Source organism: Lycorma delicatula, chromosome 1 (assembly GCF_047948215.1).
Source record: "Lycorma delicatula isolate Av1 chromosome 1, ASM4794821v1, whole genome shotgun sequence".
NCBI classification, from domain to species: domain Eukaryota; kingdom Metazoa; phylum Arthropoda; class Insecta; order Hemiptera; family Fulgoridae; genus Lycorma; species Lycorma delicatula.
In genome coordinates this window covers 133,844,956-133,869,455 of record NC_134455.1, presented here as the reverse complement: position 1 = coordinate 133,869,455, position 24,500 = coordinate 133,844,956, and the positions used below count along the sequence as shown (strand labels likewise).

Sequence of the window (24,500 nt, the reverse complement as noted above, 5' to 3'; positions counted from 1 at the left end):
GGGAAAATAAGTTCTCTTTTAAATGATTCAAAATATTTTTTATAAAACTGGTGACGAAAGCATATTAGTGAGCTCATGTCATTTTTTTTAAATTTTACGAAAACATTTCTGTTATCTGTTTTGATAGAAATTGAAATTATTTGTTTTTTAAAAGTTTTTTCCACCACATATAAAAAATAGGACTGTCCCAACACTTGCCTGGATGGATCAAGGGAAACCATTGTTAAAAACTTAAAAGCGCCAAATAAAATATACAATTAAACACAAATTTAAAAAAAATGTAAATAAGCGCACATTAATAATTAAAATAGTAAATGAGTGGTAGGACTGTCCCAATACTTTCCTGGATGGATCAAGGGAAACCATTACTAAAAAGTTAAAAGCAACAAATAAAATATACAATCATACATAAAATTTAAAAAAAATGATGAAATTAACTGCACATTAATTATTAATTAAAGTAGTAAATGAATGATAGAACTGTCCCAATACTTGCCTGGATGTATCAAGGGAAACCATTGTTAAAAACTTTAAAGCTCCAAATAAAATATACAAACATAAAATTTTAAAAAATAAGGTAATTAAGCGTACATTAATAATTAAATTAGTAAATGAGTGACAGGACTGTCCCAATATTTGCCTGGATGGATCAAGGGAAACCATTGTTAAAAACTTAAAAGCACTAAATAAAATATACAATTAAAGATAAAATTAAAAAAATAAATAATGTAATTAAGTGCACAAATAGTATAAACTTCTTCTACACATACAGAGTGTTCGAAAATGCTGAGCTGGCAATACTTTTTCGGATTCTACTTGTAAAACTAAACAAAAAAAAAATACTTAAGAAAAATAGCAAATCTCCTTCGTTCTCCCCTGTCCGCCAATTTTGTTATTTTTATATAAAAATTTATATCTCGGTAAGAGTTCGCAGATATTTCTTCCGCTCAAAAAACAAGTATTTTTGTAATATAATTAAAACTGCTTTTATCAAATTGATACTGATATCAAAATGGTAAGATACTACATTTCTATTATCAAAATCTGTTATTTAGAATTTTCTTTAGAAAAAAGATACATGTTTAATATATGCAATAGACTATAGATATACAATAACAGATAATAAACTATGTTTAAGCGTTCCATATAATAAGAAAAAATTGTTACCGGCCCGATTTCATTTATATGTAATACATATCACATTTACAGAAATAATACAATTCTTATGATTATTCGGTGTTTAATAAAGAAATCAGGCCGGTAACAATTTTTTCTATTTTTTTCTTATTATATGGAACGCTTAAACATTGTTTATTATTTATTATTGCATATCTATTGTCTATTATACATATTTAAGTTTTTTAAAAATAAAATTCTAAATTAAAAACAGGTTTTGATAATAGAAATGTAATGTCTTAAATTTTTTTGATATCATAATCGTTTTTAACAGATTTATTTATATTACAGAAATTTTTGTTTTTTGAGGGGAAGAAATGATATCGAGATCTACTGTACGGTTTACAACTTCATTGTAATTTTTTGGGATTAAATTATTACCAATTTATTAATGTCATAACATTAAAAAAAAAAGGATTTAGGACAGTTATAATTATTAGAACGCTCGTAGTAGTATTTATAACATGTTTTCTTCTTGTCTGCTTTATTCAAAACATGTACTATAATGTAAATAAATTTTGAATGAATATTTTTTATGAAATTTAAAATCATTTTTTTAATCTTATTAATGTTTGTTAAAGTAATAATACAGAAGTATTATTTTATAAATTATCTATATAGTTATTAAAAAATAAATTTAATTTCAAAATAATTTTTTTTTTTTGTAAATTGACTGGTTTCATGCAGCTCTCCAAAATTCCCTATCTGGTATCAGTCGTTTCATTTCAGTATACCCCATACATCCTACATCCTTAAAAATTTGTTTTAGATATTCCAAACGTTGCCTGCCTGCACAATTTTTTCCTTCTACCTGTCACTCTAATGTCAAAGCGCCTATTTCAGGATGCATTAATATGTGGCCTATAAGTCTTGTCTCTTCTTTTAATTATATTTTTCCAAACGCTTCTTTCTTCATCAATTTGCCGTAACACCACTTTGCTTGTCATTTTATCCACCCATCTGATTTTTAACATTTTACTATAGCACCGCATTTCAAAAGCTTCTAATCTTTTCTTCTCAGGTACTCCGATCGTCCAAGTTTCACTTCCATATAAAGCGACGCTCCAAACATATACTTTCAAAAATGTTGTCCTGAACTTTAAAATAATTTTTGATAAAAACAAATAATATTTCTGACTGAAGGCTTGTTTCGCCCGTACTATTCGGAATTTTATATCGCTCCTGCTTCGTCCATCCTCAGTAATTCTACTTCTTAAATAACAAAATTCTTCTACCTCCGTAATCTTTTCTCTTCCTATTTTTAAATTCAGTGGTCCACATTCGTTATTTCTACTACATTTCATTACTTTCGTTTTGTTCTTGTTTATTTTCATGCGGTAGTTCTTGCGTAGGACTTCATCTATGCCATTCATTGTTTCTTCTAAATCTTTTTCACTCTCAGCTAGATTTACTATATGATCAGCAAATCGTAGCATCTTTATCTTTTCACCTTGTACTGTTACTCCGGATCTAAGTTGTTCTTTAACATCATTAATTGCTAGTTCTATGTAAATCAAAATAATTAATACATTTAAAAAGAAGCGAATTAATTTTTTTTTAATTTTGAAAAAGGTTCAATAATAATTAAAGTAAATAGAATTAAAAGAGAGTTTACAAAACATGATGTTGTAAGTCGTGGTATAATATAATAAAATAACATTTTTTACTTTTTATTTTTTATGTTAGAATATAGATTGCTGTTGTGAAACAAACAACGTATAATTTCTGATATGAAAAAACGATTTGAATTTGTAGAATTCACGTAATTTTACGGGGTAATGGTGATGTAATTTTATACAGGTAAATCCTTTTATTATATATACTTACAGCGTATTATCCTGCAATAAAATCTAATCATTAAAAAGATAATTTTAATGCTGGCAATTTTCTTCTATTCTTTTTGTTTGCAAGCCTTTTTGATTGCAGCATACTTACGTTCATTTTTTTTCTTGTTTTCTTAACGAGATTTTTTAATGTTAATTATTTAAAAGAATATAATATTTTCAGTTTCTTCTTATTTTTTTACTTATTTCTTAAAATAAAAAAGATATTTAACATTTTCAATATTGGAGAGATACAATTAAAGAAACGCAAAACATTTTTATGATCAAAAATAAAAAAGTAAATGTAAAAATATAAAAAAAGAACACATTACGCTCCACATGCATCCCTAGACTTTACTTAACCTTTATTGTTTGTAAAATTTGATTTTACGTAATCAAAATTATGTTTATATATATATATATATATATATATATATATATATATATATATATATATATATACAGTCAAAAGTTTGTCTGTTTGTTCCGGCATCACAAGAGAATCAACCAAACGATTGTTTTCAAATTTTCAGGATACATTGATGTTACCCCAGAGAACATTTTAAACCATAAATCGAGACTCTAGCCTTCATTAGGGCAGGGGCAAATCTAAAAAATTGAATTTGGGGGTGCCATTGGGAACAAGGTGTCATATTTCCGTACTCCCTTTTAATTAGGTTGGGTATATAATATTTCATACACTTTTATTGGATACATACTAATTCTGATTGATTTTTAATTAGGATCATTAGTTTAACCGATCATTTCTGTTGCTGTAAAAGTTATCGATTTTAGCATACCGATCGATAACGCGATCTATATCAGTTTTCATGTCATTATGTAACTATATTAGAGCAAGTGACGTCAGCCTCTCTTAATTACCTATTAAGATAATTTGATGTGGAAACCACATGACTAGTTGTACGCCTATTAAATTACATATACACATTTTTAAAAGTACATAAAATTTTATTTCATTAATAACTTCAGATGTTTTTTCATATTTTTTTTATTGTTATTATTTATTGTAGAATTTTTTCCAATCAGATATTAATCTATATAAATAAAAATGTAAATGTTCGTTTGTTCAAAATCTTAAATCTCCGAAAGTTCTTCACCGATTGCTTTGAAATTTTGACAAAAAGTTTCATTCGTGTTTTTATATACCTACTATTTATATACCTAAGATGTCCACTTTTGACAGGTAAAAACATGCTTTATTTAAAAAAAAAAAAAACAGCGCTATCTGTTGGATGTAAAAGCAACACATGCTATACAAAATATTTTACAATTCCATTTCATTGTTTTCGATATGTGTGTCCGCTATAAACTAAAAAACGACTGGACCGATTTACACGTGGGGAAAAATCGGGAAAGGTATAAGGGAAGAAGGGTAAAATGGTAAAACAAGGAATTACGGGGAAAAGGAAATCAAAAGGGGAAAGGAGAAAAAATAAAAGGGGGAAGGAATGGGAAAGGAATGGGAAAGGAGGGTGAAAGGAGGATAATGGAGAAAAAGGAAGTGGTAGGGAAAGGAGAAAGGGGAAAGGGAATATGCAAAAATGAAAGTGGAAAAAGGAAAATTGGAAACGGAATACGGTGGAAAGGGGGAAATGTGAGGGGAAAAGGGAGAAAGGGGAAAAGAGAGGAATGGAAAAAGGGAAAGATTAAATTTTGTGAAGTTCCGTTATGTTCATTTTGTTAATGTTTTATCAAACTTTCAATTGTGTTCATTTAATCTATATATATATATATATATTCATACCTAGCAATAGCAAAGTATTTCCGGGCCTGCTAGTTATTAAACAATCAATATATTTAAATTTAAAAAAAGGAAATGAAGTCGAATTTGAACCGATGTGCTTCCCCTTCTAAGATCCAAATATTTCATTAATTAACATTTTATTTGGCTATAACTCTGGAACAAATGAAAATTATATATCGCTGAAAAGCTCTCAATGAGGGCTTATTGCTGCAGTTAAGAAAAAGTCCAAAATCCTTATGTTTTGGATTTTGGGCTTTTTTGGATACTTTTGGTCCTGTCGATTCCAATCAAAAGGTGAGGTGCAAAACTAGATGTTACAACAGTCCTAAATCCAAGAGTTCAATATCCTACAGCTAATCGTTTTTGAGATATGAGAGATAAGTATGTAGATACGTACGTATAGACGTCACGCCGAGACTAATCAGGTATGGTTAAAATGGGTATTTCCGTTGAAATCTGAAAACAGAAATTTTTCGCGATCACTTCCTTTACTTTGAACAACGAATTAAAAAAATATATATTCACGTTAATTACAGGATTGCATCTTTCAGCTGGTTATTTTGACAATACAACATTAGTAAAATGTTTCAATTCTTTTCAACAGGGTTTTCAAAATACAAGGCCTTCGGGTCTTTGGGGAACCCTGGCCACCCTGGATCCATCCCAGCTTGGGGGTTAGGTTGTTAATTAAAGAAAAAAAATTAATCCTTTAACTTCATTATTATATTTCTTTCACCATGGCGACAGAAATAAATATGAATCTTTGTCATCAAAGGTGTATGTACTTTAGTTACCATAATTACTATTATTCCATCTTTTGTAATTTAGTTCCTTTTTCAGGTTTCTAGTTATTTATCATTATTATTCTCACAACCATGAGGGTAATCGGCCTCCGTGACGCGAATAGTAGCGTCTAGGCTTTTCATACGGAAGTCCCGGGTTCGAATCCCAGTCAGGCATGGCATTTTCACACACGCTGCAAATAATTCATCTTAATCCTCTGAAGAATGCCTAACGGTGGATCCGGAGGTTAAATAAAAAAAAAAAAAAAACCATGAGGGTAATTAACACTGGGGATGACCAGGGGCTGGAGCCCTATGGCTAGACAAGAAGGGCGATCGAAGCGAGATCTGCGGGCCGTGGGGTAGGTCCTGTGTCCCTTGGTGAGCGAAGCAAGTCCTGACCGGGTATTACAGTCATAAAATTATTATTTATGTAAGATACCAGGATCATTTAATAACAAAAGACATGAGTTTTTTTTGCAGAAAAAACGGTTTAACTAATCAATGTCACAATCTTTCACTTTTTAACTTAATCATCACAAAAATTAATATACATGGGTATGTCAATTATTATCGGCAGTGTGGTTATAAATTTTATTACAATACAAATAGGAAACTTACATGTACATCATTTTTCAACATAGTCCCCTTGCATATCAACGCACTTCGTCCATCGTTGCACAAGCTTCCTGATGCACTCATAAAATAAGGTTTTCGGTTGAGCTGCGAGCCAGGAATGCACAGCTTCTTTCATGTTTCATCCGAGGTAAATTGACGGTCCCTTAATGCCTCTTTGAGTGAACCAAACAAGTGGTAGTCAGAAGGAGCAAGATCAGGACTATACGGAGGATGAGCCGGTTCTTCAAAGTCGAGTTTCTGGAGCGTTTCAGCAGTATGTGGCCGGGCACTGTCGTGCAACAACACAACACCTTTCGACAGCAGTCCTCGGCGTTTGCTTCGAATTGGAGGCTTCAACTTGGCAGTAAGCATTTCACTGTAACGCGCACTGTTTATTGTCGTGCCCCTTTCCTCATAATGTTCCAGTACTGGGCCTTGTGAGTCCCAAAACCCATAAGCATCAGTTTTCCTGCGGACGGTTGGGTCTTGAACCTTTTTTTGCAGGGCTAATTTGAATGTTTCCATTCCATACTCTGCTGTTTACTCTCGTTTACGGCTTGTAATGATGGATCTATGTTTCTTATTATCTTACAAGTGAAAGGTCGGTAGGTGGGTGGAATAAATTGAAAAATAAATGAATTATATTGACGGAGGAAATGAATTAGAAAATGGTGTTGTAGAGGAAGAAGAGGAAGTCGAATAGGATAAAAGTGGAGATAAAATACTGAGTTTTGAATTTAAGAGAGCATTAAAGATTTGAATGGCAGAAAGGCTCCTGGAATAGATGGAATACCTGAAGAATTTCTGCGCAGTGCAGATGAGGAAGCGATTGATAGATTATACAAACAGGTGTGTAATATTTACGAAAAAGGGGAAGTTCCGTCAGACTTCAGAAAGAGTGTTGTAGTCATGATACCAAAGAAAGCAGGAGTAAATAAATGTGAAGAATACATGACAATTAGCTTAACTAGCCATGCATAAAAAATATTAACTAGAATTCTGTACAGAAGAATTGAGAGGAGAGTGCAAGAAGTGTTAGGAGAAGACCAATTTGGTTTCAGGAAAAGTAGAGGTACAAGGGAAGAAATTTTAGGGCTCAGATTAATAGTTGAAGGAAGATTAAAGAAAAACAAACATACTTGTCATTTATAGACCTAAAAAAGGCATTCGATAACGAAGTCTGGAAAAATGTTAAGTATTTTAAAAAATTAGGGTTCAACTAGAGATAGAAAAACAATTTCTAACATTCACAGGAACCAAACAGTAACAGTAATAATTGAAGAACATAACTAAGAAGCCGTAATAAAAAAGGGAGTCCGACAAGGATATTTCCTACCCCTCGTTACTTTTTAATCTTTACATAAAGCTAGCAGTTAATGACGTTAAAGAACAATTTAGATCCCTAGTAACAGTACAAGGTGAAAAGATAAAGAAGCTACAATTTGCTGATGATATAGTAATTCTAGCCGAGAGTAAAAAAGATTTAGAAGGACCAATGAACGGTATGGATGATCTCCTACGCAATAACTACCGCATGAAAATAAACAAGAACAAAACGTAAGTAATGAAATATACTAGAAATAACGAAGATGGACCACTGAATGTAAAAATATTGAATTACGTGTATACATCATTAAAATTCAAGAAAAATCATGTTTTACATGATTTTTCTTGAAGTGAGTATTTTTACTCACTTCAATACTTCACTTTAAAAATTTGCACAATCTACATTTTTTAATTACACTTTAAAACGTTATTTTAATAAATAATAATATAATATTCTCAATAAGCGCGGAATTCTAAACGCGTTCGCAGCGCTTCCTACCGGATCCAATTGTGAACTTTAACCATCCCAAGATCAACAAAAACACATAAATAAATAAATTAATTAAAAAAACATTTTCTATCGGATAAAATTGTGAATCTAAACCATTCAACATAATCACGCACACAAAATTTCATCAAAATCAGTCCAGCCGTTTAGGAGGAGTTCAGTCACATACATACGCACAGAAGAAATATATGTATGTAAAGATAGATCTTAAAAATGATATAGCCATTACCTTCAAGAGCAGTAAACATCCCATGCCAAACTTAAAAGTTAAAATTATGAGTTGTTTTACAAGTTATTATGAGAAATGGTTTATAATGAAATATCTTCAGTTGAATATTTCTTTTCATATTTGCTTGGCAAGCCTATGAAATGCAGGTTGTATTCATCTTTACAAGTGACATCTTTACTCTCAGAAAAAGCAATTATGATTAATATCTCCTGAATTTTTGTTTGTTTTATAAGGTAAGATGTATAAAATAAACCAGGAGAGATAAATTTGTAAGATAACAGGTTAATGTGGCCCCTTTTTATAAATAAAGAATGCAGTATATGCATTATGTCTACTCATTAGGATATAAATGATTTGATATACAAGTTAAAAATTAGAATTAAATTGTTAAATCATTTTATTCAAAAATAAATTAATTTTCATTTATGATTTAAGTTAATAAATGATTACAACAATGGAAAAAGATCTGCAAACTATAATTAGGTTATTTAGTAAGCTACTGACAACGTCTTCATAATTTATCAGTAATTATTATAGTGTTTTTTTCTTCTACGGGTAACCATGTTTGATTTTAATTCAGAATATTTTTTTTTAAATTTATTTTTTAAAAAATATTAATTTTTTTAACGTACTTTTCTCTCGATTTTCCTTGATTGAGATTGTCCTTGATTGATTTAGTCCGATGACTTTTTCAATTCCGTTTTATAAGTTATACTTATGATCATGAAGTATCATTAAGTTAACTCTAGTAAATATCCCCCGAGAGAAAAAGACGAGTCCCGGTGGAGATGCCCCACTCGGGGTGTACACGTTAGAGGCATTGACATAAAGACCGATCCCGACTTCCGGAGTGGCGACCCAGGGATAGCATAGCCGGACCTTGTGTATCCTACTCTGAGTTTCTGAGGTGGGCGCAGAGTGAGACCGACTGGCGGGCCGAGATGTGGAGGCCCGTTTGAGTAAAGGACACTCCCCTGGGCTGTCCTTAACTGCAGGATCCGGCCCGCAGGAGAAAAAAAAACTAGTAAATATAGATATATGATTCCGCTATAAAATTTTGAGTATAGATAAACCTCGAATTTAACCGAGTTAAATTGTTTAAGGGATATTCATCCTTCATGAATCACGAAAATTTCCCGGGACTTTCATAACCTATTCTACTCGTGAAAATAATAGAAAAAGTTCAGATAAACATAGGTTCTAAAATGCTTCGTTTTGTAAGTTACGGCTAGTGAAAGATTTTGCTTGGATTTCAGCTACCCCGGTGAAATGAGGTCTTACTGAATTTTTTAGGTCTTAAGGGGAAAAAATTGGGATTTCTAGTGATTTATGAAATGAAGAATTGAGTAAAATAAATCCCGTAACCGTATCTGAAGTAGTTTTTGAGAAATCTCGGGTTAAACCCAATAGATAGGGATAAAAAACCGTATTTTTTATATTTGAAGTACAATAAATTTGTTAAATGGGTAATAAACACGTAAAACCATTATAGAAAACTTGTAGAAAATTGAATTCTAAACAAAATTATATAAGTTGAATAAAACAAAGAAAAGTTATAAAAATTCGAATTTATTTAGAAACAATATTCGACAGTTTTATAAACACGTACCATTTCATAATAAATGTTCAAAAATGAGCTCACCATTTTCACTACATTTCTTAGCACGCTTCTATACTGCTTTTGTTGCTCTTTTTACTTTTCCAGGGCTTAAGTTGCTCATCCGCATCCATAATGTGGACAATTAATTCCTCACAAGAATATATTTTTGTTTTGTATAAAATATTTTCATCTATTTCCAGACGAAAAAACCTAAAAATTTTAGAACTGACGATCTTGATAACCAGGAATATGGACTTCCACGACCGATCCTTTTCTCAGATAAAAGATGATTTAAGTAACTGGAAACCGTACAAGTGACACAGTGAAGCTCGCCATCGTGCTGGAATAATACTTTGCGTCTCAACTCGACAGGAACATCTTCGATTACCTTCAGCAATATTTTTTAAAGAAAATGCAAGTAGACATCATTTAAGCAGCCAGGTAATATGAACGGTCCATACAGATAATTGTGAAAAGGGTCATAAAATACATTGACGCTAAATCTATGTTGAAAATTGCCTTTCACCGTTTCATGAAGATTTACTTCTGTCCAGGTATGCTGATTGAATTAGTTGTTGACGCTACCTCGATTGAAATTTTCCTCGTCGGTAAACAAAACATACTTGTAGAGTTATTCCACCAGTTGTAGAATTTCAAGCGAAGCAGAAAATCTCCTGGGTGTATTAACGCCTAGACTGCGTTGAACTGCATCGATAATAATTTCATCAATAACAGCGTCGTATTGGTTAGTAGCTGGTACGAATATTAGGTCGTGAATCTGTTTCCCGAAGATTGCGTAAAGTGGCGTTAATTGTTTTGTTTTCGGAATCCTGCAATTCTGAAAAGGTATTTCGTATTCTACTAAACCAGCTGTACCGTTACCATTTCATACCCCCAAAATGAATATTATATCATCGTATTCCTCTCTTCTAAATAAAATCAGTTTTATTTCAACAGTAAATCGATCACGTTAAAACTAAAATTCACAGAAAACCTTCGCTAACGACAGCATTTGAACTATGCTGTCGTTACCTAATATACTAAATGTGCCTTACAGAATGATTTAAACACTAATGCAGTATTTCGCATTGTTGATCTGTTGTTATTTTATTGCCAACTTTGAAATAATAATTTTTCAATAATTTATTTGTTTTGCCATAATAAAAATATTATTAAGTATTTTTATTTATTTATTTTGATTATATAATTGTTGTGTAATTTCAACTTTTTTTACACTAAATTTTGTTTTTACAAATTTTTTAAATCACTAAAAAGAATTTGGTAATTGTTTTCATTAAATAAGTACTTTTCTGACAAATGTAGGAGAGGTTATCTCTAAAATAAAGACCGTTTAATTGTAAAAAAATTTATTCTAAAAACTTTATAAATATTTTTAATTTCTCTTAAACTACATACCTTATACTACTTCTCTATATAATCGCCACGATAATTAAGACATTCATCGTAGCGATCCACCAGCTTCAATATATCCTCGTATTCTTCTGCCGCCAGTCCATTTAACCACTGATTAACAGTATTTTTGAATTCATTGTCACCCGCGAATTGCTTATCACTTAAAAATTCTTTCAATTTCCCCAACAAATTGTAAACAGAAGGAGCTAAGTCCGGACTGTATGGTGGTGATCGTAAATTCCCATTCAAATGTTCTCAAAAAAATCACGTGTCAGATCCGTAACATTTTGACGTGCATTATCGTTCAGCAGGACGACGCCGTCAGTCAGCCGCCCACGTCGCCGATTTTAAATGGCGCACCGTAATTTACGTAGAGTTTCGCAGTAGGCTTCTGCATTTATAGTCGTTCCACACGGCTTGAAATCAATCAGCAGTATGCCAAACCGATCTCAAAAGACTGCGGCTATTAGTTTGCGTCCAAATGGCTACGGCTTGATCTTTGTTGGTCTGGTTGGTGATTGACGATGACGCCGTTCACTTGGCTGCCGTTTTCTCTCTGGTTTGTCATAAGAAATCTGTGTTTCATCGCCGGTAACAATTGAATTAAGGAACTCATCCCCTTCCTCTGTGAAGCGCGTCAATAATTCCAAAGCACATCCAATTCGGATTTTTTTTGGTGATATTCCATTAAGACATCGGCACTCAACGTGCACTGAAACCTAAATGGTCATGAACAATTCAACCGATAACAGCTCTTGAAAAATCAGGAAAAAGAAGGGCCAGGTCGGAAATCGTTGAGCGACAATTTTTTCTTATTTCGTCATCGATGCGTTTCGACAAGTCCTAGGTGATTATTGAGGGTCTCCCCGAACGTTATTCATCATGCACATTAATTCTGTTATTTCTAAACCTTTCACACCATTTCCGGGCGTTTCTTTCATTCATTACATTATCGCCGTACACAGCAACCGATTGCCTATGAATTTCAGCCGGCTTAACGTTTTGATGGTTTAAGAAACTTATGACTCCACGTATTTCACAATCGACGAAAACATCGATTTTCCTATAACATAATAACTCAAAGTAATCAAAGATACTACAATGCGAAAACTTACAGACAACAATGCAGTGTGTACATTACTAGCGTGGTCATGAACGACACAGGTTCGCCAACTTTAAGGAGAGATATTTCCCAACGGTCTTTACTTTAGAGATATCTTTCGTACTAATGTACTGTTTCAAATAAAATAAAATTTTTATCTAACTTTCTTTGTTTTATTTAACTTATCTCATGCCACTTTGTGGACGATCATAATTCAAATGTTTAAGTGGACTGTATAGGTGTGGTAATTAATCACTGGATGCGTGAATCAACTGATAATTTATTTAAAAACAATACACTATTAAACATAAAAACATACTACTAATGACAACACAAAGCTATTACAGGTATGCATTACAACTTTGATATGACCCGTTAAAGGGAAAGGCGACGTCCATCCGATGCGTACACTACGACCACCTCTTGCCGAGTGTTTAATTCGCCAGCCGCTCGCAATAGAGCGCGCTGAACATCAATCACTTTGTTCAGAATGTTTCGTTTAAAAGTTTTATGTATTTAGTACTTATTGAACCAAGTTATTGTACGTCAAACATAAAAAACAGGGGGTTTTACCACAATTTGTTAGTTTTCACTCCAGATTTCTCAAAAACTACTGCAGATACGATTCTGGGATATATTTTGTTCAATTTTTAAGTGAAAAACCATAAGAAATCACAAATTTTTCCCTTTAATTAACATTCTAAAAATTTCTATACATTCCACCGGGATAGCTGAAATCCGAGCGAAATCTTTCATTAGCCGTTACTCGCAAACGAAGCATTTTAGAACATATGTTATATGAACCTTTTCCATTATTTTCATGAGTAGAGTAGGTTATGAAAGGCCCGGGAGAACTTCCTGATACACTCTGTATAATTATTATAGTCATAAAAACAAATTTGAAATCAATTTGAAAATTCTACCAACCTTTATTATTTTACGATCACCCCCATTTTCTTTTGTTTTCTTTTTTAAGTACATTATTCTATTTTTCATTATTAAGATATAAAACAAAAACCAACTTTATGGAAATACAAGGGTAAGTCAATATTATCCACAATTTAGTTATATTATTGTTTATGTTGATAGTACTGTCATGTTGCGTAGATGACGCATGCGTGGTTTAATTGTTGTTAAGTCTGTGAAGGTTTGATGCTGCTAGGTTAGTTCCATTATAGTTGTCCTGCCGTTAACCATGGCTGCTCCGCTTTCTGTTCGCACCAAAGAAGAGCAACGTTCAGCGACCCATTTTTTGTGGTCGGAAGGTGTATCAGGGGCCGAAATTCATCGAAGACTTTCGGTACAGTACGGGAACAGTATGTTGCCGCAACGGAGTGTCTACGAACGGAATGAAAAATTCCAAAACGTCGCACAAGTGGTACGCACGATGAAGGAGCCGGATGGCCGTTAACCGCCACATATGAGGAAAACATTGATCGTGCACGTGACATGGTTTTCTTAGACAAACGATAGACAGATGAAGTGATTTTCTTAGACAGACGAAGTGGCACATCGTGTGCGAATTAGTCACCATTCTGCCTACGAAATCACTCACAACAGACTTGGGTTTCATAAAGTCTGTGCAAGATGGTTCCCAAAACGACTCACACAGTTGCATAAACAAACGCGCTTGGACATCTGCCAAAAACAGTTGGATCGCTACGGTAACGAACAGGACATCTTAGACAGAACTATCATCACTATCATTACCGGTGACGAAACAGAGATGCATCATTACAAGCTGGAGAGTAAACGGCAGAGTATGGAATGGAAACATCCAAATTCGCCCTGCAAACAAAGGTTCAAGACCCAACCTTCCGCAGGAAAACTGACGCTTACGGTTTTTTGGGACTCACAAGGTCCAGTACTGGAACATTTTGAGGAAAGGGGCACGACCATAAACAGTGCGCGTTACAGTGAGATACTTACTGCCAAGCTGAAGCCTGCAATTCGAAGAAAACGCCGACTGCTGTCGAAAAATGTTGTGTTGTTGCACGACAACGCCCGTCCACATACTGCTGCCCACACTGCTGAAACGCTCCAGAAACTCGACTTTGAAGTACCGGCTCATCCTCCGTATAGTCCTGATCTTGCCCCTTCTGACTACCACTTGTTTGGTCCACTATAAGAGGCATTAAGGGGCCATCGATTTACCTCGGATGAAACGGTGAAACAAGCTGTGCATTCCTGGCTCACAGCTCAACCGAAAACCTTATTTTATGAGGGCATCAGGAAGCTTGTACAACGATGGACCAAGTGCGTTGAAATGCAAGGGGACTATGTTGAAAAATGATGAACATGTAAGTTTCCTATTTGTACTGCAATAAAATGAATAACTACATTGTGGATAATAATTGACTTACCCTCGTAATATTATAATTAGTTATATCAATAATAATATATACTCTGTTGTTAAATAATATCACAACAGTGTAGATAAAAATGTTTGACAAGAATTATCTGTCGGAAGACATTGTCCAAAAGCCTCCATTAATAACGGTTCTGAAGAAACGGCTTCATGGAAATCTCGTGCAGATATTTTACCATCTCGATCACAGTCCATTTTTCTTAAAGCTAATTCAACTAAATCTCGAACACCCTCGTCTGGATCTTCTTCTTGTGGAGGCTTCACTAAACTGTTTCTACAAAATATAAATACAAAACAGAATTAATATTTGTACGTGTATATAATTTTTCAAATATAAATTTGAATAAATAACTATTGAAACATATTTACTGGTGTTATATTATAAAAAAAATATTCTGATGTGTACACCACGTGACTTCCTTGAACGTCTATTCAATTACATATACACATATTTTTTTTTTTTTAATGAAAAGTACATAAAATTTTGTTTCAATAACTTTTGCTGTTTTTTCATAATTTTTCTTAAATTGATATTATTGAATTCTCTTTCGTAATTTTTTTTTTTACAATTAAAGGTGAATAATCTTTAAAAATAAAATTGTAAATGTTCGTTTGTTTAAAATCTTAAATCTCCGAACGTTTTTCACCGATTGCTTAGAAATTATGACATAACGTTGCATTCGAATACGCGCGTGTTTTTGTATACCTACTATTTATATAAATTATCATATTTATATAACACTTGACATTTGTAGACCTAGAAAAGGCATTCGATAACGCAGACTGGAATAAAATGTTCAGCATTTTAAAAAAAATTAGGGTTCAAATACAGAGATAGAAGAACGATTGCTAACATTTATAGGAACCAAACAGCAACAGTAATAATTGAAGAACATAAGAAAGAAGCCGTAATAAGAAAGGGAGTCCGACAAGGATGTTCCCTATCCCCGTTACTTTTTAATCTTTACATAGAACTAGCAGTTAATAACGTTAAAGAACTATTTAGATCCGGAGTAATAGTACAAGGGGAAAAGATAATGATGCTACGATCTGCTGATGATGAAGTAATTCTAAGAGTAAAATAGATTTAAAAGAAACAATGAACGGCATGGAAGAAGTCCTACGTAAGAACTACCTCATGAAAATAAACAAGAACAAAACGAAAGTAATGAAATGTAGTAGAAATAATGAAAATGGACCACTGAATATGAAAATAGGAAGAGAAAATATTATGGAGGTAGAAAATTTTGTTATTTGGGAAGTGCAATTATTAAAGATGGATGAAGCAGGAGCGATATAAAATTCCGAATAGCACAGGCGAAACGAGCCTTCAGTCAGTAAGATAATTTGTTTACATCAAAAATTAATTTAAACTTCAGGAAAATATTTTTGAAGGTATATATTTGGACCGTAGCTTTATATGGAAGTGAAACTTGGACGATCGGAGTACCTGAGAAGAAAAGATTAGAAGGTTTTGAAATGAAGTGCTATAGGAGAATGTTAAAAATCAGATGGGTGAACAAACGAAGAGGTGTTGCGGCAAATCGATGAAAAAATAAGCACTTATTTTTCGATCACTATTTGGTGATCATACTCTTTATTAGCGGTTCTCTGATTTCGTTGAAGGATTTCCATTGATCAGACATAATTAGTGGATGATTAGGGCATGAATGAAGTTCTACGCAAGAACTACCGCATGAAAATAAACAAGAATAAAACGAAAGTAATGAAATGTAGTAGAAATAATGAAGATGGACCACTGAATGTAAAAGTAGGAGGAGAAAAGATTATGGAGGTAGAAGAATTTTGTTATTTACGAAGTAGAATTACTAAAGATGGACGAAGCTGGAGCGATATAAAATAACGAATAGCACAGGCGAAACGAGCCTTCAGTCAGAAATATAATTTGTTTACTTCAAAAATTAATTTAAAAGTCAAGAAAACATTTTTGAAAGTATATGTTTGGAAAGTATCTTTAATTGGAGTGAAACTTGGACATTGGAGTACCTGAGAAGAAAAGATTAGAAACTTTTGAAATGTGGTGCTATAGGAGAATGTAAAAAAACAGATGGATGGATAAAGTGACAAATGAAGAGGTGTTGCGGTAAATTTATAAAGAAAGAAGCATTTTAAAAAATATAGTTAAAAGAAGAGACAAACTTATAGGCCATATATTAAGGCATACTGGAATAATCGCCTTAATATTGGAGGGACAGGTAGAAGGGAAAAATTGTACGAGCAGACAATGTTTGGAATATCTAAAAAATATTGTTAGGGATGTAGGACGTAGGAAATATATCGAAATGAAACGACTAGCACTAGATAGGAAATCTTGGAGAGCTGCATCAAACCAATCAAATGACTGAAGACAAAAGAAAACTATTTACATACCTAAGATGTCACACCTGTGACAGGTAAATCATGCTTTTAAAAAAAAAAACAGTGATATCTGTTTCTAGGTAAAAGCAAAAACATTATACAAAATATTTTACGATTCAATTTCAGTGTTTCCGATATGTGTGTCCGCTATAGACTAAAAAAACTACTGGACCGATTTACGCGCGTGGAAAAAAGGTGAAGGAAAAATCGGAAAAGAGAAAAATTAAAAAACGTAAAAGGGAAGAAGGGAAAAATGAAAAAATGGGGAAACTGGAAAAATGAAAAACGGGAAAAGGAAATGGAAAGGGAAAAGGGGAAAGGATAAACAAGAAATGTGGTAAAAGGGAAAAGAGAAATGGGAAGCAAGGAAAAGGAGAGGAAATGGGGAAAAGGGTGAAAGGGAAAGGCGTAGCGGAAAGGGAATATAAAATTGGAAAAGGAGGAAAAGAGTAAGAGGGAAAGGGAATAAAGAGTAAAAGGGAAAAAGCGAAAGGTTAAATTTTGTGAAGTTCCGTAATGTTCATTTTGTTAATGTTTTATTAAGCTTTCAATTGTGGTCATTTAATATATATATATATATATATACTCAAATCTAGGAATAGCGAAGCATTACCGGGTCTGCTAGTTATTAATAAATCAATATATTAAAATAAAAGAAGGAGGTGAAAACTGATTCGAAGCGATGTGCCTTCACCTTATAAGAACCAAATATTTAATTAATTGAAATTTCACTTGGCTATAACTCTGGAACCAATGAAAGTAAGTACCACTTATGATATCCTTGAAAAGCTCTCAATGATGGCTTATTACTGCAGTTAAAAAAAAAAGTCCAATATCCAGATATTTTGGGATTTTGGGCTTTTTTTAACACTTTTGGTTAAGTCGATTTCAGACAAACGGGGAGGTGCACAACTAGATGTTACAAGAGTCCTAAATCAAAAATTTCAAAATCCTTCAGCTAACAGTTTTTGAGTTATGCGAGATACATACGTACGTACGTACAGACCTCACGACAAAACTAATCAAAATGGATTCAGGGATAGTCAAAATGTATAATTCCATTGAAATCTGAAAACCGAAATTTTTCGAGATCACAATACTTCCTTTACTTTGAACAAGGAAGTAAAAATTCTTACTTCATCCTAAACTATACTTGAGAAGGAGAAAACTGAATCTCACCTAATCAGTAGAAGTTTTTTTATTACATACCATGGTGATACCATTAGATAATATTGTACATCCTGGTATATTTCACAAAGAAATTTCCAGTAACGCAGAAAAACTTCTAATAACTATTTTAATATTTAAACTTATTAAAATTTTGTTTAAAATTATAAGGAAATTATTCGTTGAGAAAATTACTTAGCTTTCCTTCTTCAGTGGAGACAATGGGTAGCTCTGTTTTTAATAATGCTCGCCTTTTGAAAATTAATAAACCCATCTAATATATAATTAAATGATATCTATTATCTATATCTGATGCATAATCGTGTGTTGTTATTTTCTAAAATGCGGTTACCTGTTGAAGAACGTGTATTCATGATAGAAACTTATTTAGAGATGAAATATCATGTTGTGTATCAGCGAAAGTTCAGGGAGATATTTTAAAAGGATGTACTATTGAAAAATGTTATTTAGAAGTTAAAAAATTTCGGTTTTAGACCAGAAACGTGTCCGACACAGGTCACTTTTTATCATGCAGGTCGTACAGGACATTAAAGCGGAAGTCACAAGATCTCCTCAAATATTTGCAGAGACTAAGCCGGGAAAAGAACATTTCACTATGTTCAGCTCACGTTACAATGAGAAGATTCCTGAAATTTTATCCGTATTGAATGTAGGATTACCATTAGCTAACTAATAATGTTGATTATGTTAAAAGGATTTTCTTCTGTTAATGGCTCAAGAATTTCATTAGAGAGAACATTGGAATTTTAGATCAAGTATTTTTCACAGATGAAGCTTGCTTTCACCTTGGTGGGTAAGTTAATAGTTAGAACTATTTTTATACCTGGGGTTCTGAAAACTCGCACATTTTCTTTGAATCTTTCCTATACCCACAAAAACCAGGAATATGGTCTGAGGTTTCAAGTCTACGAATAATAGGATCCTTTTTTTTAATAAAAAACTGTGGATGCTGCTGTCTGCCAAGAAATTATCCAACAGTTCATAGCCTTACTGCAAGAGGATGAGCGAGTCCTACTGTTTGCAACAGGACAGCGCCACTTCCCATACACCTCGCTTTACTATGGAGATGCTACAGGATTTTTTCGGTAGAAGAATCATTTCTAAAGGATTATGTCCGCCTTGATCCTCTGATTTGACTATTCCAACTTCTTTCTGTGGGGGTTACTATTTGTTATTATTATTTATTATTGTTCTAAATAAATTATATAATTGATTTTTGCACAGTATTTCCGTGTTTATTTATTACAAATATTTTATAAACAATGACATAAAATGTACATAGTATTTGTTTAATCTTTAAAGCTCTTCTGCTGCAGATCAAAATAGTAGATAATATGGCAGATAAATGATTTTAATTACACAATACAATCTGCGTTATATACAACGTGTTCGTATGAAGGTTAGCAAGCTTGAAAAATGACTATGAACTGGTTTTCTGTATTACATATAATGTACACGTGATTGTACCGGATGTCCACAAAAGAAATCCGTCTATTTTAATTAAATTTACTTTATTATATTTATAATTACAGATGTATATATTTTATTTTATTACACTACAAATTTAAGGTTTTTTTTTTTAACCGATAATTTGCCTCATTTCACAATCTGTCGAACATATCTGCAAGAATGGCTTTCACGGTGATGTTACTCTTTGGCTCAGGTGGTAAAATGACTGAATTTTTTCTTGGTATATAATCTCTTTTACGTAGTTCCAAAAGAAAATATCCATTGATATCAAACTGGTATTTCACGGTGGCCAACCGATTTTTACGTATCTGGCCTTCTGAAAACTTGTCAATGAGAGCAGTTCCCATTAATTGTACATTACACAGAACCAATCCTGTTGGAAAATTAGGTCCACTATATTTTCGATCTTCGGAAATACAAAGTTCTTTTAGCATGTCCGAATACACGTAACAAAAGATGTAAAAGGGAGAAAAGGAAAAATCGGAAAAGGGAAATCGATAAAGGTAAAAAGAGAAGAAAGGGAAAATGGAAAAAAGAAAAAAGAAAAAAGAGGAAAACGGGAAAAATATGTCCCAAATATTCGATTATGCATGATCCCAAACCAGATATTCACTTTCGATCAGTTGCTGACGAATTCCATAATTTTCTGTGGGTATTTTGAGCTCCAAAGTCGTTAAATCTGGTGATTTACAACGCTATAAACATGGAATGTTGTTTCATTAGAAAATAAATTACATTACAGGTCGATCAGCAAAAATGAAGTCTATCATGATAATTACAAACTGAACTTTTTACAGCTTATCGTTAGGATTAATTCCATGCAATAATTGTGGTTAAACGTTTCCAATCGCTTGCGAATAACATCATGGAACGAGTACTTTTAGGAAGTTTTATTCGACGACTAAGATTATGAAGTGAACGTTTTGGATTTCGTTGGAAAGAAAATTGAATTTTTTTCTGTGTTTTGGGCATTTGTTTTAGGCTTACATGTGAGTATCAAAACGATTTCGGTTTCTATAAACTGTTCACACTACTTACGAATTTTTACTTTCTTGTACGAAGTAAAGGACTGAAAAAATTTCGGTTTTCAGATTTCAACGGAAATATCCATTTTGACCATCTCTGAATCCATTTTGACTAGTTTCAGCGTGACTTCTGTACGTACGTACGTATGTATCTCGCATAACTCAAAATTATTAACCGTAGGATGTTGAAATTTTAGATTTAGGACTGTTGTAACATCTAGTTTTGCACCTCTTTTTTTAATTGTAATTGACTGAACCAAAAGTGTCCAATAATCCCCAAAATTTTGATTTTGGACTTTTTTTTAACTGCAGTAATACGCCCTCTTTGAGAGCTTTTTAACGATAAGTGGTACTTATCTTCATTGGCTCCAGAGTTATAGATAAATAAAATTTTAATTAATGAAATATTTGGATCTTTCAAGGAAAAGCACATCGGTTCGAATCAGACTTCATCTCTTTTTTTTTAATTTATTTTTTTTAACTGTTATTTAAATATATTTATTTATTAATAATTATTAACCCGTGATTGTAAAAAATGTTTACAATACATAATTATTCAATAATAACAATAAAAAACAATTATGAAAAAAATCAGTGAAATAAGATTTAATGTACTTTTAAAAATGTGTATATATAGATTTGGTGAAACATCTGATTATTTAATATTAATTGAAAATTCTAATTTAGAATCGTATTATTTTTGGATTTTCTATTTTAATTTCTGTTCAGTTTAATTTAATAATTCATGAATTTCTACTTAATTTTATCTACATTAAAGTTAACTACAGACTGACTGAAAAATATACCCTGACAAGAAAAATATACATTGAGGCATACATGCCCGATCTTTAATATATTGCAAAAAATTCTTATCTTTTAGTTCATTACTCCTCTGATATTGTCGGACAATATTCTCCCTAAGTCGAAGTTTATCATCATTTCATTTATGTTGCCAATCATTTAATCGTCTTTGGTTTGATATAATTCTTCTGATCTTAATTTGTGTACACGTTCTCTAGTTTTCAAATTTTCTTTCTCTTTATATTCATCACCCTCTTTATTTTTTGATTCTTTCCTTGACCTTAACTTTTTCTTCCTGTTTATATTTATCATCTTCTCTCAATCTTTATGAACTTTCTCTCGTTTTAACATTTCTTCATTAATTTATTTTTGGTTTGCAACATTTTCTTTCTCTTTTTCTTTTTTTGAATTTTAATATATTGATTTATTAATAATTATTAACCTGTGATTGTAAAAAATTTTTTTCAATAGATAATAATTCAATAATAATAAAAAAAAATATGAAAAACATCAGTAGTTATTAGTGAAATAACATTTTATGTACTTTTAAAAATGTGTATATGTAATTTAATAGGCGTACAAGGAAGTCATGTGGTGTCCACATCAGATTTTTTCTTTTGTTACTCTCGATGAATTTTTACGATACACGAGAGTATAATTTCTTAGTATCAGTGACTGTCACTGATTTTGTTTTTCTGAACCGGTACACGCAATGTGCTTTCTCTTGTGCCGACACCATGATACTGAAATCCGGACCCATAACAGCTTGGCCTGTGCAACAGTCTAATGTGGCTCCTATCTAATAAAAAATATATAAACTAAAATTTAATTGTTGTCGTTTCAAGATTTTCCATAAAGCATTGTTGAGTTCTGCAAAATAAATACTATATTTGTTCTTGAACCCCGGAAATCTTTTTCGAAAAATTTTCATTTTCTTCCGAGATAAAAAACAAAATAAATGACGTATACATGATAATTCATTGGATGGTAAAGTTATGTCTTTATATGACACGAGTAAACTGTCGTTACCAGAGAGATTTTTCTTTCCTTAATACTGCAGGGTATCGCCACGATCATAATAAATAATATCATGTATTAGGGTTATTATTTGTCGGATAGTTTGCAAAATAATTATAATTTATTTTCATTACTAACAAGGATAATGTGTAAGTATATATTACCTTGAAAAAAATTGTACCAATTTGTATTCAATAAAACTACATTTCTTAGGATTTTTATTTATTTTATAAGGAAAAAGCTTAATTAAAGAGAGAAAATGTTATAAATAATAGATATTAAAAGTTATGCTATAAAAGACATGACATACGTCACTGGAAAAAGGAGTAATTGAATATATGTGCAAGGAAAACAAGTCTATTAGGGTCAGATATTTAGGTATTATCTCAATATATTGCATAATTCAACAAATCATAAATCTACGGAGAATATTATGTTGCAAAAATACATCCTTGTAAGATATATATATATATATATATATACATACGGATTGTTTTTAAAATAGTGAGGGTGGCTGTATTTTTCGGATTCGACTTGTAAAACTAAGCAAAAAATATCCTTACGAAAAATGGCAATTTCTCCTTCTTTCTCACCCTGTCCGCCATTTTGTTATTTTTATATAAAAATTTATATCTCAAGTTTGGACAGAGGAATCACATTAATATATGGTAAGAATCTTGGTAATAAACTTTTAAAATTAGCAAAAAATCGACCATTCCTGAGATGTGTGGTTAATTGAAACCCAACCACCAAAAAAACACCGGCATCCACGATCTATTATTCAAATCCGTATAAAAGTAACTGCTTTTACTAGGATTTGAACGCTGGAACTCTCGACTTCGAAATCAGCTGATTGTGAAGACGGGTTTCACTCTAGATCTACATGGTGGGTTAGCGTTTTTCAACCTGAGGTCACGACCCCCAGGGGCGTCATAGTAATATGAAAGGGGGTCGCGAAATTAGCCTACAACTTTACATGTAAACAACAATGAAATGATTTTATGATAAAAAAATAATGTTTTTTAAATATGTTACTAAAGAAAATAAATTAATGAGATTTTTTATATTTGGTTTTCATTTAAAAGTTTCTCTATACATCGATCTATGTTGGAAAAACACAAAAGCAACTTGTTTTCAAGTGATAAAAGACGATTCCTACATTTAGTTTTTAGCGCAGTCATAAACAAAAAACCAGTTTTACAGAGGTAAGACTTGGCGAAAGGGATTAATATTTTCAATGCTTTTGCAACTAAATTTCTTTATTCACTTCGACGATCAAGCTAAAACTTATTTAAATCTTCATATGTGAATTTTAGTTCTAAAGTTTTGTCGACAGACATATCGATGAAATGTTCATGAATCTGAACTGGCAACTTAGCAGCTGCTACAGCATTTTCACTAAACGGATCAGTACCCATCCCTTTGAGAAATCATTTTTATATTCCGAGAAATACTACTTCAACAGAAAATTTTAGCTCATGAAAATGCATCTTTATGCTATATAAACAGTAAATGAAAACATACCAAAATTTTTGCTTTGAAGGCGAATAATCCAGATATAATAATTTATCCTTTTTAATGGAAGTATGAACTTTGTCTGTCATTAATAAAATGTTTTTATCACATTCTTGTAAATTCACTTTTAATTCGTTTAAATGCGAAAATACATCAACTAAGTAAGCCAACAGCAATATATACTCATTATTCTGTAAAAATATTGAGAATGGCATTTATTTATCCTATAAAAATACTATTAATTCATCTCGCAATTTTAAGTTGAGCAAACAACCTATTCTGTAATTGTCAAATTGTAATAAAATGAACCATTTTACACATTTAAACAAAGAATATGTTTGAGATTTTCCGAATTATTTTTTTTGGTAACACCATATCTCTGAAGGAAGCAGGCG

The 24,500-nt window shown here is 32.1% G+C and overlaps 1 protein-coding gene across 1 annotated transcript in view; it reads right to left on the bottom strand.

The window, feature by feature from the left end:
- Nucleotides 1–14,764: 14,764 nt before the first annotated feature.
- The window catches only part of LOC142317645 (calaxin-like), a 56,750-nt gene continuing 47,014 nt past the window's right edge, over nt 14,765–24,500 (bottom strand). Inside the window, exon 4 of the mRNA XM_075354201.1 lies at nt 14,765–14,984. Coding sequence (XP_075210316.1) covers nt 14,765–14,984 — 220 coding nt within the window. The remainder of the gene's footprint in view (nt 14,985–24,500) is intronic.